Here is a 19,163-nt window from a genome sequence, read left to right on the forward strand (position 1 = left end):
TTACGTGGAGGACTGTGCCACACACCCTGACTCCCCCAGAGAGTCCCCCAGTACTTAGGGGGTGATGGACGCTTCAAGAAAAGTAGGATTCAGACCTCAAAGATAAAAAGAAGCAAAATTCAATTTCTAAAAAATTTTCTTCAAAAACAAGATGCCAAAACAAAGGGCATCAGTATCAGTCGCCTTCTACCTCACCAAGAATTCCAGCATGTCTCTTGCTGTGATTCTCAAATTCTGTCTTAATCCTTGACACATTCACAAATCCCTAAAACAGGAGAATACACAAGGCCCACTCCTCACAATCAAATCCACAACCTTATTGTTTGACTGGGGCCAAAAGCTGTGACTTTCTGAGTAGTGTTCAAAGACAGGAGCAAAGAAACCCTTTCCCAAGTCAGAACTGTTTCTGTCTCCTTAATAAACATGCTCACCTTTATAGTACCTTTATAATTTATCACCTACTCAGTTTGTAAAAGAATCAGTTATTTTTTGATGAAGACTATGTTGTGGAAATTTTTTAAATTTAGAAGAAAAGAAGTACTCAAAATCTTTAGGCTTTAATTATGCTATTATTGTTAAAATGTTCTTTTTTAAAAGCCCCAACCATCTTAGAGCTATGGCCATCCTTAACAGACAGAGGTAGCAGAGCCTTTTTCTCTGTCAAAATGAGACAGTCAGCCATCACGCTGTGAGAGCAGCACTTTACCCGCTGTGGTCAGCGGGCCAGGGTCACCGTCACTGCCTCTCCTCACATGGGGTAACTGGGTTTGTAGCACTTAAGGAGGTGGCACGGTCCTGTGTCCCCAGAGCACAGTGTCACATGACAGGATCTTATGGATAAGAACTGCTGCTGCTGCTAAGTCGCTTCAGTCGTGTCCGACTCTGTGCGACCCCCCAGACAGCAGCCCACTAGGCTCGCCCGTCCCTGGGATTCTCCAGGCAAGAACAATGGAGCGGGTTGCCATTTCCTTCTCCAATGCATGAAAGTGAAAGGTCAAAGTGAAGTCGATCAGTCGTGTCCGACTCTTAGCGACCCCATGGACTGCAGCCTATCAGGTTCCTCCGTCCATGGGATTTTCCAGGCAAGAGTGCTGGAGTGGGGTGTCATTGCCTTCTCCAATGGATAAGAACTAAGTCCCTCTAAAACCAACATCCTTTAACACAAGAATCCAACCATTTCTTATGCCACCTGACAACTCTCTCTCCCTAACTCCCCTAGAGGCCTTAGGACACTCCTCACCCTGCTCCACCATGGCAATGCAGACAGAGGCCAGAGGCCGGGCTGCCCCTTCCTGCCCTCTGGTTACCACTGCGAGCAGCTCAGAGGCAGCATCTACAGCCTGCAGTGGAGCCGGCAGAAGGGCTGAGCTCTGTGAAGCCAGGAACCGGACTCTTCACCACATTTAACTCCTGACCTTTTCGGCTGCTGGAAGCAAGTTGTTTAGTGAGTATTCAACTGGGCCAAAGCCTGAATATGCCAGCAACTCCGTCTTTATTTAAAGACAGATAAAAACTGCATGATGACATTGGCCAGGACAAAGAAGCTTTGAGAACAACTACTTTTCAGTTAAATCAGTTGCCATACTAAGAAAATCCATAAAGGTTTCTATAAAGGTTTCACTCCTTACATTAGGTAGACAGACTGAGGAGAAGCTGGAATTCAGTGTAAATCGTTCTGAAATGCATGAAGCTGACTGAATAGGTTGTGGTGGTGGTGGTTTAATTGCTAAGCCACGTCAGACGCTTTGTGACCTTATGGACTGTAGCCCGCCAGGCTCCTCTGTCCACGGGATTTCCCAGGTAAGAATACTAGAAGGCCACATAAATACGCTTTATTCACCAAAATATTTTTATTAATATTCTATTATTTATGTAGAGAAATTTGACATTTTTCCCAATAAAGTAAACAGTTATTAAGCTCACACTGAATTGCCCCACTTTGTTGTGTCTATTTCATAAGTTAGCAAATTGTGACACTTATCCCACTAGATATTCTGTTCCCAGCCCTAATCAAAATCAAAACAAATATTCCAGACACTTTGCAGTACATAACATCTAAGAGTCACAGCAATTTCAGAGACAACTTAGTGTAACCTTGCTGTTTTTAGAGTTATAGAAACTAAAGCCTAGAAGTGGTCTTTGCATACAAGAAGCTGGAACCAGGACCCTGGATGGAGTGAGATAAAAAGGAATGGTAGTAGGTATGAAAACAACTGACAAACTTCGATGGAAAAGAGGAAGAAAAAACAATATCATGTAACTGAAAACCAAAACTACAGTCATACAACTATTTTGTAGTAGCTTACAAATAAAGTATAAAAAACTCAGAAATATATGTTATAAAACTGTACAAACTTCTAGATGTTTAAGGTCTAAAGTTTTTATAAGGACACACTTATACAAATTTTCAGGAAAAACAACCATTTTTAGAAAAAGTCACATTTGTCCCTGGACATAGTATTCATAATTGGCTTTCAAAACAAACTCAAAGTAAGGGTTGGACTTCAAACTTCCCAGCTGGTCGGCCTGCAGCAGCTCCTTCACCTCGGGCAGGTACTCACTGAGCTGAATGCCTAAAAATACAAACACAGAAAGTTTTTTTTTTTTTTAATTTTCACATAATTCTCAAATGAATTAAGATGACGGATGATAGAAACACCTGTGCTTCTATTTAAAATATAACCTCACTGCTATTGGAAAATACTCTGTTCTAAATTCCTTCCATCTGCCAAGCATACTCACAGGCCTGACAATATGACATTCTTCACTTAGTAGGGGCTACATGACTGTTCTATATACTTGGGCTACATGTTTGACTCTAGTGGTCAAAAGAGCCATCAAAACAATCTGCAATATTTTCATTTTTCTCCACAGCTTAAGCCATTCCTTCAGTGTGGAAGTTTTAAGTTAATAATCACTTGAAAACAAATATTTCAAGACCAAGCAAACAGCATTCCAAGTAGCTATACAGTAAAAGAAGCAGAAGGTATCAGTGAAAGATTGCTTATAAACCAGCTGTAAAATTTGTTAAGACAGGAATCCTGAGTTATCAAGGAAGACAAAGTTATACTATATCTTCTTAAAAGACTTTCAGACATTTATCTGTCCCCCAGATCAAAGACCCATTGTTTCACCTGGATGGGTGGTCTCCCCACACTCCAGAAATGCCTGACTGCAGAGGTGCTTATTTGAGAACTGGTTTTTAATGCTTTTTCCTAGGGTGACTGGTTTGCTTAATTTTTTTAAAATTAATTTCCAGAGTCAACTTTGGTAATATATATTTTCCTTGATTTTGATCAACTTTCTTTTGTATTTCAAGTTTATTTTTGAAAAGACATATAAAATTATTCAAAAATTAAAAAAAAAAAAAGAAAACAAGTATTTCCAACAATTCTATATTCTCCTATTCAGGAAATACTTTAGAACACTGCCACGAAAGCTATCTGCAGTGTGTAACATACTGGCAGTTTCTGAGACCAGGAGGAGGGAAACCACGCCTTTGTCAGTCCTTTATGGACCTGGAAAGCCAATACGCATCTGTGTAGTTACAGAACAGCATATACAATTTTCTCATTTGATAATTTTAAATTAATAAGGTAACATTTTATAACCTGTCACATTACCACATGCTTCTCAAAGTCAAATACTGTTTATTTTTAACATCATCTAAGTGATGATGTTAAAAATTTATTTTAACATCATCATCTAATAACTAAGCACCATTTTTGGTACTTAGTTATTATACAATAAAAATCTTATAATAAATGTTATGAGACTTAATCTGCAATATTTACACATCATTCATTACAATCAACACACTTTCAATACTTTTTATCTCTGAAACAGTATTACACTTGTGAAAATATCAATTTCCTAAAGATCAATTTTCTTAAAAACTTACGACCCCATTCTAAGTGGGAAATGTTCATTGGCTCTAGGTGATGGCCACCAGGTTAATATTTCAGTCTAGTGCAGCAAATCTTTCGATTTTTAAGAGAAGTCAGAAAACATTTTTTTTAATTTATTTATTTTAATTGGAGGTTAATTGGACTGTGAAGAAAGCTGAGCGCCAAAGAACTGATGCTTCTGAACTGTGGTGTAGAAGAAGACTCTTGAGAGTCTCCTGGACTGCAAGTAGATCTAACCAGTCCATTCTGAAGGAGATTAGCCCTGGGATTTATTTGGAAGGAATGATGCTAAAGCTGAAACTCCAGTACTTTGGCCACCTCATGCGAAGAGTTGACTCAATGGAAAAGACTCTGATGCTGGGAGGGATTGGGGGCAGGAGGAGAAGGGGACAACAGAAGATGAGATGGCTGGATGGCATCACTGACTCGATGGACGTGAGTTTGAGTGAACTCCGGGAGTTGGTGATGGACAGGGAGGCCTGGCGTGCTGCGATTCATGGGGTCGCAAAGAGTAGGACACGAATGAGCGACTGAACTGAACTGAATTACTTTACAACATTGTAGTGGTCTTTGCCATACATTGACATGAATCAGCCATGGGTGTACATGTGTATCCCCATCCTGAACCTCCCTCCCCATCCTATCCCTCAGGGTCATCCCAGTGCACCAGCCCTGAGCACCTTGTCTCATGCATCGAACTGGACTGGCGATCTATTTCACATATGATAATATACATGTTTCAATGTTATTCTCTCAAATCATCCCACCCTCACCTTCTCCCACAGAGTCCAAAACTCTGCTCTTTACATCTGTGTCTTTTTTGGCTGTCTTGCAATAGGGTCACTATTACCATCTCTCTAAATTCCATATATATGCATTAATATACCGTATTGGTGTTTTTCTTTCTGGCTTACTTCACTCTGTATAATCGGCTCCAGTTTCATCCACCTCATTTGAACTGATTCAAATGTATTCTTTTTAATGGCTGAGTAATACTCCATTGTGTATATGTACCACAGCTTTCTTATCCATTCGTCTGCTGATGAACATCTAGGTTGCTTCCATGTCCTGGCTATTATAAACAGTGCTGCAATGAACATTGGGGTACACACGTCTCTTTCAATTCTGGTTTCCTCGGTGTGTATGCCCAGCAGTGGGATTGCTGGGCTGTATGGCAGTTCTATTTCCAGTTTTTTAAGGAATTTCCACACTGTTCTCCATAGTGGCTGTACTAGTTTGCATTCACACCAACAGTGTAAGAGGGTTCCCTTTTCTCCACACCCTTTCCAGCATTTATTGCTTGCAGACTTTTGGATAGCAGCCATTCTGACTGGTGTGAAATGGTACCTCATTGTGGTTTTGATTTGCATTTCTCTTAATAATGAGTGATGTTGAGCATCTTTTCATGTGTTTGTTAAACATGTCTTTGGAGAAATGTCTGTGTAGTTCTTTGGCCCATTTTTTGATTGGGTCATTTATTTTTCTGGTATTGAGCTGTAGGAGTTGCTTGTATATTTTTGAGATTAATTCTTAGTCAGTTGCTTCATTTGCTACTATTTTCTCCCATTCTGAAGGCTGTCTTTTCACCTTGCTTATAGTTTTCTTCATTGTGCAGAAGCTTTTAATTTTAATTAGGTCCCATTTGTTTATTTTTGCTTTTATTTCCATTCCTCTGGGAGGTGGAACATAGAGGATCCTGCTGTGATTTATGTCAGAGAGTGTTTTGCCTATGTTCTCCTCTAGGAGTTTTATAGTTTCTGGTCTTACATTTAGATCTTTAATCCATTTAGAGTTTATTTTTGTGTATGGTGTTAGAAAGTGTTCTAGTTTCATTCTTTTACAAGTGGTTGATCAGTTTTCCCAGCACCACTTGTTAAAGAGATTGTCTTTTCTCCATTGTATATTCTTGCCTCCTTTGTCAAAGATAAAGTGTCCAGAGGTGCATGGTTTTATCTCTGGGCTTTCTATTTTGTTCCATTGATCTATTTTTCTGTCTTTGTGTCAGTACCATACTGTCTTGATGACTGTGGCTTTGTAGTATAGCCTGCAGTCAGGCAGGTTGATTCCTCCAGTTCCACTCCTCTTTCTCAAGATTGCTTTGGCTATTCAAGGTTTTTTTGTATTTCTATACAAATTGTGAAATTATTTGTTCCAGTTCTCTGAAAAATACTGTTGGTAGCTTGATAGGGATTGCATTGAATGTATAGATTGCTTTGGGTAGTATACTCATTTTTACTATATTGATTCTTCTAATCCATGAAATGGTATATTTCTCCATCTATTTGTATCATCTTTGATTTCTTTCATCAGTGTTTTATAGTTTTCTATATATAGGTCTTTTGTTTCTTTAAGTAGATTTATTCTTAAGTGTTTTATTCTTTTTGTTGCAATGATGAATGGAATTGTTTCCTTAATTTCTCTTTCTGTTCTCTCATAGAAAATAAGACTTTTATAAGAGCTCTTCTCAATATTAAATGCCAGAGACTAATTAGGAAAAATGTTAAATTCCATGCAATGACACACATTTTTTTTCTCCTCTATGGCAACCTACTCCAGTACTCTTGCCTGGAAAATCCCATGGATGGAGCAGCCTGGCAGGGTCCATGGGGTGGTAAAGAGTCAGACATGACTGAGTGACTTCACTCATTATAATATACTTTAAAACTGAAAAGCATATTAAGGAAGCATATAAATATTAAAAACAAAACATAAAAACTGAAAAGCTCCAGGTGGGTAACTTAAATATATCTACAGGCTAAATTTATCCCATAAGCTGAAGTAATTGTTAGGTTGCCCAAGTCTACAAAATACAATGGAAGCTATCTATATTTACCTCCAGAATCTGCCCTTTAAAAACATTTACTCTTGTAAATGTAAATAATATGGAAGTCATATTATTAAGAAGATTCCAAAGATAAATGCCTTCGGCTTGGTATTGTTTTATATATATATATAACATTATAAATATATATTACTTATATTATATCATTATATAATAAATATAATAGCTTCCACTTGTTTTTGTCCTTCGGTCAAAACTTAATAATCCTTTTTGTAAAATTATAGGTTTCTATTTGTTTTCCATCTACAATATATAATCTAAAGATAGCAAAAACTGCCAGGTGAACTTTAAATAGTATCATATACTTAATTAGCCACAATTCAGTTCAGCGGCACCTTTACAAGAACTAACTTCATGGAAAACATCAGATTTGGACCCAAATGAATCTCTTCAACAGCACAAAGAAATCAACCATATCCAGTTATTTCTTCAATTCCAAATATAGAAAAGAGAAAGCCTAGGAGATATATTTTAACTGTCTGAATTTCAAGTATTTTTAAGCAAAAGATATTTTCTTTTGTTATCTCCATTATTTAATTTAAAATTTTTATTTTTTGACAATGAAATGGCTTAACTGCCTTTGTGTTCTTTATTCATCTTTGAAAATAAAAGTGTTCATTAAACCTACTGTCAATGTGGGGTAGTCAAGAGTCTATTTTTCATAAACAAACCTCCAGGTCAGTACTGAGGTCAACAGTTCTATCCAGAGTGAAACTTGTGGCATGTAAGCACCAAGAGGTCGCTGCTCTTTCACCTCACTCACATGTTGGCTGGTGTGGTGAGCTCCATGGTTCTCCTCTGAGGCCCTCATCATTTCAGTTAAACCAGGGAGTCTCAAGCAGAGGACCGCAGAGTGCAATCTACTACAGAAGAACTATGAATGTGAATCTGTAAAATAATTCTAGCCTTTTAAAGAAAAAAAGTTTAATGAGTGACTACTATCTACCAGGCACTGGGCTGGGCATGTCTTATACAGATCAAATAATGTGTCCTGCAGACGTAGGTATGGAACATTTGCATAACATGTATGCAAATGTCAGCATCATGAATAAAATTCATATCCATCTAGAAGGGCTGCTGAGTTTACAACAGTTTCTGTCATTGTGTACTTTATTCCAGGTGGTTTTAAACAGAGTGTCCTTGTATCTTAAAAGATTGGTAAATACAGGTTAGCCTATTTTGCACATTGCCTGGATTTAACATCATCTTTTTGATTTAATAATTCTATAATAAATGAGTTATACTTGTCTTCGTGTATTCAGTTCAGTTCAGTCACTCGGTCGTGTCCGACTCTTTGCGACCCCATGAACTGCAGCACGCCAGGCCTCCCTGTCCATCACCAACTCCTGGAGTCCACCCAAACCCATGTCCATTGAGTCAGTGATGCCATTTAACCATCTCATCCTCTGTCGTCCCCTTCTCCTCCTGCCCTCAATCTTTCCCAGCATCAGGGTCTTTTCAAATGAGTCAGCTCTAAGCATCAGGTGGCCAAAGTATTGGAGTTTCAGCTTCAGCATAAGTCCCTCCAATGAACACCCAGGACTGATCTCCTTTAGGATGGACTGGTTGGATCTCCTTGCAGTCCAAGGGACTCTCAAGAGTCTTCTCCAACACCACAGTTCAAAAGCATCAATTCTTCTGTATTCAGCTTTCTTTACAGTCCAACTCTCACATCCATACATGACTACTGGAAAAACCATAGCCTTGACTAGACAGACCTTTCTTGACAAAGTAATGTCTCTACTTTTTAATATACTGTAAGGTTGGTCATAATTTTCCTTCCAAGGCGCAAGCGTCTTTTAATTTCATGGCTGCAATCACCATCTGCAGTGATTTTGGAGCCCCCCAAAAATAAAGTCTGACACTGTTTCCACTGTTTCCCCATCTATTTGCTATGAAGTGATGGGACCGGATGCCATGATCTTAGTTTTCTGAATGTTGAGCTTTAAGCCAACTTTTTCACTCCCCTCTTTCACTTTCATCAAGAGGCTCTTAGTTCTTCTTCACTTTCTGCCATAAGGGTGGTGTCATCTGCGTATCTGAGGTTATTGATATTTCTCCCAACCATCTTGATTCCAGCTTGTGCTTCTTCCAGCCCAGCATTTCTCATGATGTACTCTGCATAGAAGTTAAATAAATGGGGTGACAATACACAGCCTTGATGTACTCCTTTTCCTATTTGGAACCAGTCTGTTGTTCCATGTCCAGTTCTAACTGTTGCTTCCTCACCTGTATACAGGTTTCTCAAGAGGCAGGTCAGGTGGTCTGGTTATTGCTGAAGCCTAGCTTGGAGAATTTTGAGCATTACTTTACTAGCATGTGAGATGAGTGCAACTGTGCAGTAGTGTGAACAATCTTTGGCATTATCTTTCTTTGGGATTGGAATGAAAACTGACCTTTTCTAGTCTTATGTCCACTGCTGAGTTTGCCAAATTTGCTGACATATTGAGTGCAGCACTTTCACAGCATCATCTTTTAGGATATGAAATAGCTCAACTGGAATTCCATCACCTCCACTAGCTTTGTTTGTAGTGATGCTTCCTAAGGCCCACCTGACTTCACATTCCAGGATGTCCAACTCTAGGTGAGTGTGAGTGATTACACCTTCGTGTATAAAATGCACAAAATCTCTCATCTCTAGTCTAACATTCTCCATATATTAGTTATATGAAAGGAAGTAAAAGTTAAGTGTCCTCTACCTCATCTCCCTTCATAACAAACATTTAACTATAAAAGCCTCTTTACTTATTTGGATCTTGATCAGGAAATAGAAGTTTGTTCTCTGTCTCAGGAACAAAACATACACAAAACATACTCCCTTGTTTCCTTTTATTTTGTCCTTAAAACTAATTTTAATATCCAAAATGAACTGGTAGAATATTTTGTGGTTTGTTCTCAAGCATGGTATGGCCAGTTTAGTATAGGACACACCACAAAAATTGCATTTCAGATTTTCAACCTTCACAAGAGTTAACTGGCCAAGCAGATGGCAACTCCGCCATGACACAGCTCCCTCTCTTTATTTTAAACAAATCTAAGTACAATACCATTTAATTTTAACCTTCTGGTATTTGATACCTAGGCAAATCTCCATTATTCTAAGAGTTCAAACCAAGGAGTGACACTGTAATTTCCAATATTAACCAATCACTTACCATCTTTTAAAAGTTTCTGTAAGATTTTCACAAATATACTGTCTTTAGATACTTCAATTGGATCATCTTTACCATCCGAACTGGACCAGCTAAAAAACAAAACCACTGTGAGGAGAAAATGAAACCATGGCCATAATCTGAAATAAATGACTTGTTTTCTGTTGTGGATTTGTTTTGGTATTTGTAGTGGGCTTCCCTGGTGGCTTAGAGGTAAAGAATCTGCCTCTAGTGCAGGATACTTGGGTTCAGTCCCTGGGTTGATAAGATGCCGTGGAGAAGGAGATGGCTACCCACTCTAGTATTCTTGCCTGGGAAATCCCATGGACAGAGGAGCTTGGTGAGCTACAGTTCATGGGGTTGCAAAAGAGTCAGACACAACTTAGGGACTAAACAACAGCAGCAACAACAGGGGGTAAAGAATCTTGAATTTTGTGACACTATTGAAAATTGCTTAAATAAAGGAGCTTCAAATCAGATATACCCAGAGTCTCTAGATATACCCAGAGTCTCTATATTAGATATAAGATGCTACAGCCAGGTAGTATGCATTTAATGTTCAAACCAAGTAGTAAGGTATTTTTCCCAAGAAAATTTTGTAAGTAAGTAACAAACCTAGTAATGACCCCAAAGTATGACCTTTCAGAGCACAGGCAATAGTTTAAACGTAGTTTAAATATATTATAATATATTCTGTTTTTCATAAAATGGCAACCAGTGTCTGATGTAACCAAATTTTCTTTATCTGGTTGAGATTATCTGCTACTGAAATACAAACCCACAGAACCATGCTCTGTAGTAATCAGTGGCCACATCCCTCATACTTGGAAGCCAAGACAAGGAATTCCAGTCAAATGACATAGTATGCTTCTTACAACTGGGAAGGAGAACCCAACAGGCAGAGCTAGATGCTTCAGAGAATGACCTCCAAGACCATATCTGACGACAATTTAAACTATCTATGAGTGATCACCGGAAGAAATGCTTTAGTAAAAATAGTTCCACCGCAACTTCTCAAAGCCACGTTAAGGAAAATTGAGTAGAGAAGGCCTTTAGCACTCAAGTCATGCTCTCTTTAAAACTATTTTCTGGCCCCCCATTTTTTTTTTTTAAAAAGTATGGACTTCCCCTGGCGGTCCAATAGTTAAAATTCCGCACTTTCACTGCAGGGAGCGTGGGTTCAAGTCCTGCTTGGGGAACTAACATGCTGTATCCTATGCAGTGTGGCCAAAATTTTTTAAGAAATTCTTTCCCTGGGAAAAATCCATCTCTACAACTGATATTCTCAGTCTCTCTTTGCCAATGAATCTTAACACCACCATTCCAGTGGACAGAAATCCTTCTCTGCAAGGAGATTACAGTTAAAAAGAGATCTCAGTAACTTAGGAGACAATAATGATTCTCAACCTGTACTAATCTCTTATTAAAAAAAAAAAGTAGCCTCAAGTCTTCCTATGAAGAACTAGCCCAACTTCTGAGAAAATAAGGAACATATATATTTCTGTGCAAATTGACAATGCAAAATTTAAAATCAAAAGTAGAGAATCATTACTCCAGTGGTCCTAAATCCTTAAGCAATTCCTTAATTACTGAATAAAAAAAATTAGGATTGCTAATGAAACTATTAACATTTTCATAATACATATTACAATACAATTAGGTTATAAAATGAATTGATGCATGATCTCATAATCTTCCTCAAGAGTCCTATCCCAAAATCATGTCTTAGATTCACACTATGGGAACTTACTTATCTCTCTGAAGAGCTTTGCAAAGGATTTCCAGTTTTAGATCATTTATATTTACATCTTCCTCCTTCACAGCAAAACAAAAAAAAATCTTCATTAAGTCCTGATTTTAAAAAATATATGTTTAAATTTTAGTTATGTCAGCTCGTAATACTATATAAATATTGTTAAGCTTTACTTTATAATTTTAAGTTTCCCTGGTAGATCAGCTGGTAAAGAATTGCCTGCAATTCAGGAGACCCCAGTTCGATTCCTGGGTCAGGAAGATCCCTGGGAGAAGGGAACGGCTACTCACTCCACTATTCTTGCCTGAAGAATTCCATTGACAGAGGAGCCTGGCAAATTTCCCTTTCTGTAAGATGTTAAAGTTGACTCAGGAGAGTAAGACTATCAATAACTTTATGTGAAATTGTATCCGATTATTCCGAGATAACCTGATTTTATCAGGAAGCACGAGAGAGTCAAGATTTTAAACAGAGAAATGCTGGGCTGGAAGAAGCACAAGCTGGAATCAAGATTGCCAGGAGAAATATCAATAACCTCAGATATGCAGATGACACCACCCTTATGGCAGAAAGTGAAGAGGAACTAAAAAGCCTCTTGATGAAAGTGAAAAAGGGGAGTGAAAAAGTTGGCTTAAAGTTCAACATGCAGAAAACTAAGATCATGGCATCTGGTCCCATCACTTCATGGCAAATGGATGGGGGAACAGTGGAAACAGTGGCAGACTTTATTTTTTTGGGCTCCAAAATCACAGACGGTGATTGCAGCCATGAAATTAAAAGACGCTTACTCCTTGGAAGGAAAGTTATGACCAACCTAGATAGCATATTCAAAAGCAGAGATGTTACTTTGCCAACAATGGTCCATCTAGTCAAGGCTATGGTTTTTCCAGTGGTCATGTATGGATGTGAGAGTTGGACTGTGAAGAAAGCTGAGCACCGAAGAATTGATGCTTTTGAACTGTGGTGTTGGAGAAGACTCTTGAGAGTCCCTTGGACTGCAAGGAGATCCAACCAGTCCATTCTGAAGGAGATCAACCCTTGGTGTTCTTTGGAAAGACTGATGCTAAAGCTGAAACTCTAATACTTTGGCCACCTCATGCGAAGAGTTGACTCATTGGAAAAGACTCTGATGCTGGGAGGGATTGGGGGCAGGAGGAGAAGGGGACAACAGAGGATGAGATGGCTGGATGGCATCGCCAACTCGATGGACATGAGTTTGGGTGAACTCCGGGAGTTGGTGATGGACAGGGAGGCCTGGCGTGGTGCAATTCATGGGGTTGTGAAGAGTCGGACACGACTGAGTGACTGAACTGAACTGAACATAAAAACCAACATATTATGTCTTTATAATCTACCAAACTACTCTCAGTTGCAGGGTTGACTATTTGCCCTACAAAATTATCATTACAATCTTTTTTTTCAAAGCAGGCTGAGAAACAGCTTCTCTTGGGGTGAGTACTATGAAGAATAAATTGACAAAGCAGCCTATCAGTTTGAGAAACTAACAATGACTCATTAAATAAAAGAGAAAAACTATGTCAGGACCTTTAAAAGCAATTTTTATTTTTGCAGAGAAAAAGATACTTGGAAATGTGTGAGAATTATCAGGAGGTGAGCTTTTCTAAAGACTTTTATGTACTCCAAGAGTTACAGGTTGTAAAGTAATCAGCCTCTAATTAAAATAAGTAAATTAAAAAAAAAAAGCAAGAGAGTTCCAGAAAAAAAAAAAAAAAAAGAGTTACTGGTAGCTGAACCAGGTAGTCTTTTAAAATTAAGACATTTTCAAGATGTACTCAGTTCTTCAGAAAACTATACACAAATTGTGATCCTTACCTGAGATTATTAAGTGACTTTACGTACCTCATCAATATATTCCAGCAAGTCCAAAGCCTTCTTGAAATCATACTCATTAGCTCTTCTGTTTTCTTCACAGATATACAGCTGTAGCAAGTTAAAACAACAGGAGAATTATTCTAAGTCATCCTATAAACAAGACTAGAGAGATTTACAGAGAAGTTACCACATTTACAGGTATCTTTATAGCAAAGAACAGTGGCACATTTGGAAATTAAACTCCATCTACCTCACAACAAACTGTCTTTTAAAATACACCTATGTTCATTTAGTAATTAACTTGTATAAGTTGGTGTATATATAGCTTTAGAATATCAGTAAATTGCTCTTGCATTTTTAAAGTTGGCTATAATGCTTTTGAAATGCTTTCATTCAATAGTTTTTTAAACATTGAGACTGATGAGAAAGCATGCAGTTGGTCTACAGTTTACTTGAAAGACAAGAAAACACACCAGTATGTTACCAACGGTTATCCCTGGTTGGTTAGATCACAGCTAACTATATAATCATAAATGTCCTGTAACACGTCATAAATGTCCTATTAATAACACTGCTTTTTAAAATACTGCATAAAATCCTTTAACAGCAAAGACAATATTCAAACCATTTCAGAAAAAAAGCTATCCACTTGCTGTCATTGTGTTACAACATTGAAAACAATATTTTATTTGTTTCTGAACCTTCTTTCTTCCCCAATGTCAACATATTTGAAATTGGAATGCAGTATTAAAATTGATAATGTATCAGAGTAAAGTTGGTAAAACTTTTTCCATCTTACCAGTATATAAAACAATGGTCTTACAGGCAACAGTTCCTCAGGTTTTTAAATTAGATATGCTCTGTTAGGAGAAGCTGCTGTGAGCTCAATGTGAGCTCAATAGGAAATCTGTTATTAATACTAATAATGGCTAAAATACCAAAGTTTTTGAATTGCTTGCTTTCTTAGTAACATAATTAGGGTAAACTCAAGGTGACTGTAAGACATTGCTCTTACATTTGAAATACTTTCTTGAAAGGAAAAGAGAGAAGCAGAATTAAGGGTGTAACTGTACACAATAAAACTGCCTTATTCTGGGCTGCAGCTCCTAATCTAGCTATGTCCTCAGGAACCTGCTATGTTGCAGAGGAATGATGAGGATGGCACTTACAGGCTGTGCAAATCCAGTTCCTAAAACCATCTTTCTTTTTAAAGAACCTGAACCATATCTCTTCATACATATCTGTCTTGTACTAGAAAAGCACAATGGAAGTAATTTCTTCTGGCCACCTGGATAAGCATCTCGAGGAACAGACAGAGCTACTAGGGGCAGAGGCTGATCCTCCGCTTTCTGCTAACTGGCATCCTGCTCCTAAGCAGCTCTGATACCTGACTCCCGAGGACAGTGACCAGGAAAACAGGAAAAGGAAAGATGTCTACTCTGAGAAACTGTACTAAGGGGCCAAGGAAACACAGGTTGTTCTGAGACTAAGACGGCGTAGGGATGTGAAAAGCACGTACGCCAATGAGTTGCGATGCGGTCAGTACAGGCATGGCACTGAGACTCAGCCGTTTCTCAGCTAGCAGCTGTTCAGGCAGGGTCTCCTGGTGCAGCAGAAAGCGCTCTTGCTCAGCCATTTCTAGAAGACAACACAGGGGGCAGTGTGAACATTCACTTTTACTCTGTCATCAACAAATATAAATCTAAAAAGAAAAAGGAACAGCTCTGAAGGTAATCCCATCACTATTCAGTGATCTGAGAATGTTATTAATTCTGCTTATTCTTGATTCCTAACTATGTTACAAATACTCATGGTCTTATCCAGGTCATATGGACTGTCCCAGCAACCAGAAATATCAAAGAGAGAAGAGCCAAGAAAACAAACCTGATGGAAGTGACTGAAGAGCAGATGGCAATTTCAGAGACAGAAGTCCCCCAAATCTGAAGTGTCTCAGTCTGTTTTAAGGTTACTCTGTAAAGTACTTCTTTTTACCTTATGGGAGTGTCTCGTATAATCTTGTTCACTAAAGGACATGATGAGAACTTTCCAGGAGAACAACACCCAGAGGACTGTGCACCAATCCTATTACCTAGCAATGGTTATTTATCTCCATATGATGAGCTGACAGAGGCTCTGGGTCTGCATAAACCATCATGACCTGGCTTCACCCATGAGAACAAGCTGGGTTGCAGGGGAAAAGGGCTGAGAACTGTTTGCTAACAGCAGTTACAGCAAAATGGAATGACTAAAGCACAGATATGCTCATTTAAATACTGGCATCATTCCACATGATCCCAATCTTGTAAAAACTAAATGGAATTGTTTTGTGCAATTTCCATACCTAAGAAAACACACTGGAAGGATAGAGAAAAAAGTAACAGTAGTCATCTCTAGTACTCTTGGCCTGGAAAAATCCCATGGATGCAGGAGCCTGGTAGGCTGCAGTCCATGGGGTCACTAAGAGTCGGACATGACTGAGCAACTTCCCTTTCACTTATCACTTTCATGCATTGGAGAAAGAAATGGCAACCCACTCCAGTGTTCTTGCCTGGAGAATCCCAGGGACGGGGGAGCCTGGTGGGCTTCCGTCTATGGGGTCGCACAGTCAGACACGACTGAAGTGACTTGGCAGCAGCAGCAGCAGCAGTCACCTTAGGGTAGTGGGATTATATTATTATATTATTTTCTTGTTGTTATTTTTCTATACTTTACAAATTTCCACAAGGAAATTTTTATATAAGCAATATAAAGTTACCTTTTAAATATCTATTCCCTTCAATTAGACATAATGTGGTAATAGTCTGCAGGAAATTACTGAGGCCTGAAAATACTCTCATTGTACTAAGAAAGCGAAAGCTAAGAAGAAGTGATCGAATGCAAAACAATAACCAGATGTAAGGGGGAAAACCAGAAGCAAAACCTCTTGTTAAAATGTTTTGATTGGGGACTTCCCTGCGTCCAAGGGTTGGGAGTCCACCTGTTAATGCAGGGGACATGGGTTTGATCCTTGGTCCAGGATTCCACATGCTGCAGGGCCGGTGGGCCCGTGCACCATGACTGCTAGAACCTGCATACCCTAGAGTCTGTGCTCCACAACAAAAGAAGCTTCCATAATGAAGAGCCTGGGCACCGCAATTAGAGAGTAGCTCCCACTCACTGCAACTAGAGGAAGCTTGCATGCAGCAACAAAGACCCAGCACAGCCAAAAATAATAAAAATAAATTAAAAAAATTTTTTTAATAGTTTTATTAATATGCTCTCTCTCTGATGGCCAGGTTAAAACACGGCTCCCCCTGCGGACTACCAACCAGCCTTGCAAAACATATATACACTTCTCTAGAACAGGCACCATTAGCATTTAAAAATAAAAGACAGTGAAAAATAATTTCTTCCCACAGTGAAAAATAATTTCAATAATAAAAGTTAAATACTAATCCTATGATTTGAGTACTCAATTTTACAAAAAGTAAAACATTTTTCTCAAGGAACACCCAGTGTCTCTGACTGTTAGAACTACGCGTTTTGTAGTGTACCCTGGGTCACTACTATAGCTCAGTTGGTAAAGAATCTGCCTGCAATGCGGGAGACCTGGCTTCAATCCCTGGGTTGGGAAGATCCCCTGGAGAAGGGGACAGCTACCCACTCCAGTATTCTGGCCTGGTGAATTCCATGCACTGTATAGTCCATGGGGTTGCAAAGAGTCGACACAACTGAGCAACTTTCACTTTCACTTTCTTTCTGGGTCACAAAGCTAGTCAGCTGGAAAAAACATGTGAAACAAGTGTGGTCTAATTTCTGTCCAGATTCCTTCCGCTACATCTACTCCTTGGAGGAAGAAAGTGACAGCAGTGGAATGTGAATCTAGACCCCAGACAGACCACTGCTGCCGCCAGTACCCTATTTACATACACTTCACCCTGAGCCACAGGGTGAGACACCTCCCCAAAGCATGGGATTAGGTATACTCATGCTATCAGGGGTGATACTGCTCTTAGGACTTTTCAGGAAGACAGCCAAGAAATACATTTAAGAAAACAACCATGATTCCATGTGATACACGCAATTCAAATGCAATAATATAGGGTTATTTCTCACCTTCCTTCTATATTTATACCTCTATTCCCTTTGGTTCTCAAAAATAATATTCTCAATCATTTTCTCAGTCTACAATACACAGAATGTGAAACAGAATAGTTTCACTATTATGACATCAACAATTTTTGAATTCTGAAATCAAGAGCTTCAGAATTACCACCACCTACCGTAAACCCACTGAATAAACGTCATGTTTCTTGGCATGGCAGTTTGTTCTTAGCATATGATTTGTTAAAGGTGTAATCAGAGTACTCTGTCCAAATCATTTGAATTTATTCTTTAGGAATTCTTATTTAAAGCACAAATTACTTTTCTATAAAAAGAGAACCCTAATTATGTAACTGAGTAATTGTCTAAGAACACTGACTAGAAAGGGGATGGCTCCTGTCTCTAAAGGATCCCATTAACTGATAACAGGAATGCATTCTAAGGTTACACTGACAGCATGATTGACTTGTACATCTTCTTGTTCAAATATGGCCTTTTACCTTCAATTTTTTCTTGCAGTGTATCTTCTGAAAAGTCTGATGCTAATGCAGCCAATTTACTCAAGCCAAGAAGGGTTTTCTTCTTTGCAAAGTAACGAGTTTCCCTATTTGCCAAACCCAGAAGTGTTGCATGAGCCTACAATAACAAAATATGAAAACTGTGGTAAAATTCTCAGTATTAAGTCAAGTTAAAATAATGATTATGAAAAACCCAAACTTGGTTTCCCCACCTCAAACTATATCAGTGAAAGATCAAGTCACTATTAGGAAAACTTAAAACAGATCAGCAGCATACTTTGAGAGTAATCACACAATAAAATATCAGCCACTCACACTGGTCACTGGGAAAAGAGACATGTATAAAACGTTTGCTCTATAATAATTATATATTCACTACAACACCTTGTCAAGGAGAAACGTGAATTTATTTAATGTTTTTACTGATAATTTGAACATTTCTATTATAAGAAAATACTCATTACAAAAAATGGCCAATGACTGCTATTTATCTGTTGAAGTTTTTGTGCTTTATTTTATTGTAAATACAGTCAAATTACAATAGGCTTCATTTCTTTTAACTGAGATATAACAAGTAATGGCAATACCATTATAAATGAAAAATACTTTTATCAAATTATGTGAGAGAAAGATAGACATTTTTTAAAAATCTGTAATATTTAACTATAAAAAATAAACTAGCTAAAAACTAAATTAAAAATTACCTAAATCTGATCCATATAGCTGAAACCTTACCTTTTCTAATTCTTGGCTGTTAATTTCATGTAACCAGCTGAGATGTTCATGAGCTTGTAAAAAATTCGCCAACTGTCCATGCTGAGAAATGGGCTGAGATAATAATTTGCCTCGCTTTCCTTTCTCCAGATACCAACGGAAGAGAAAGTCTGAAAAATTCTGTAAAGAACAAAGCAAGAATCCAATAATATTTAGTAATACAGTTTCAAAAAATACATTTCTGATGAAAAAGTTTTTTCCCCAAAGGTCTTAGACTTCAGCATGGAAATCCTGTTTTTAAACACCACGTTCCTAATTGTAGGGTCCTCAAATGACTTCATTTGACAAAGGAGGACATCA

General features: G+C 38.3%; 1 protein-coding gene across 1 annotated transcript in view; it reads right to left on the bottom strand.

Annotated features, from left to right (window-relative positions):
• Positions 1–1,826: 1,826 nt before the first annotated feature.
• The window catches only part of NUP133 (nucleoporin 133), a 55,760-nt gene continuing 38,423 nt past the window's right edge, over positions 1,827–19,163 (bottom strand). Inside the window, exons 20-26 of the mRNA XM_019954077.2 lie at positions 18,825–18,983; positions 18,072–18,207; positions 15,008–15,126; positions 13,516–13,596; positions 11,653–11,717; positions 9,906–9,994; positions 1,827–2,573 (exon numbers count right to left, since the gene is read on the bottom strand). Coding sequence (XP_019809636.2) covers positions 2,437–2,573; positions 9,906–9,994; positions 11,653–11,717; positions 13,516–13,596; positions 15,008–15,126; positions 18,072–18,207; positions 18,825–18,983 — 786 coding nt within the window. The 3' untranslated portion in view covers positions 1,827–2,436. The remainder of the gene's footprint in view (positions 2,574–9,905; positions 9,995–11,652; positions 11,718–13,515; positions 13,597–15,007; positions 15,127–18,071; positions 18,208–18,824; positions 18,984–19,163) is intronic.

The sequence above is a fragment of the Bos indicus genome, chromosome 28 (genome assembly GCF_029378745.1).
Source record: "Bos indicus isolate NIAB-ARS_2022 breed Sahiwal x Tharparkar chromosome 28, NIAB-ARS_B.indTharparkar_mat_pri_1.0, whole genome shotgun sequence".
NCBI classification, from domain to species: domain Eukaryota; kingdom Metazoa; phylum Chordata; class Mammalia; order Artiodactyla; family Bovidae; genus Bos; species Bos indicus.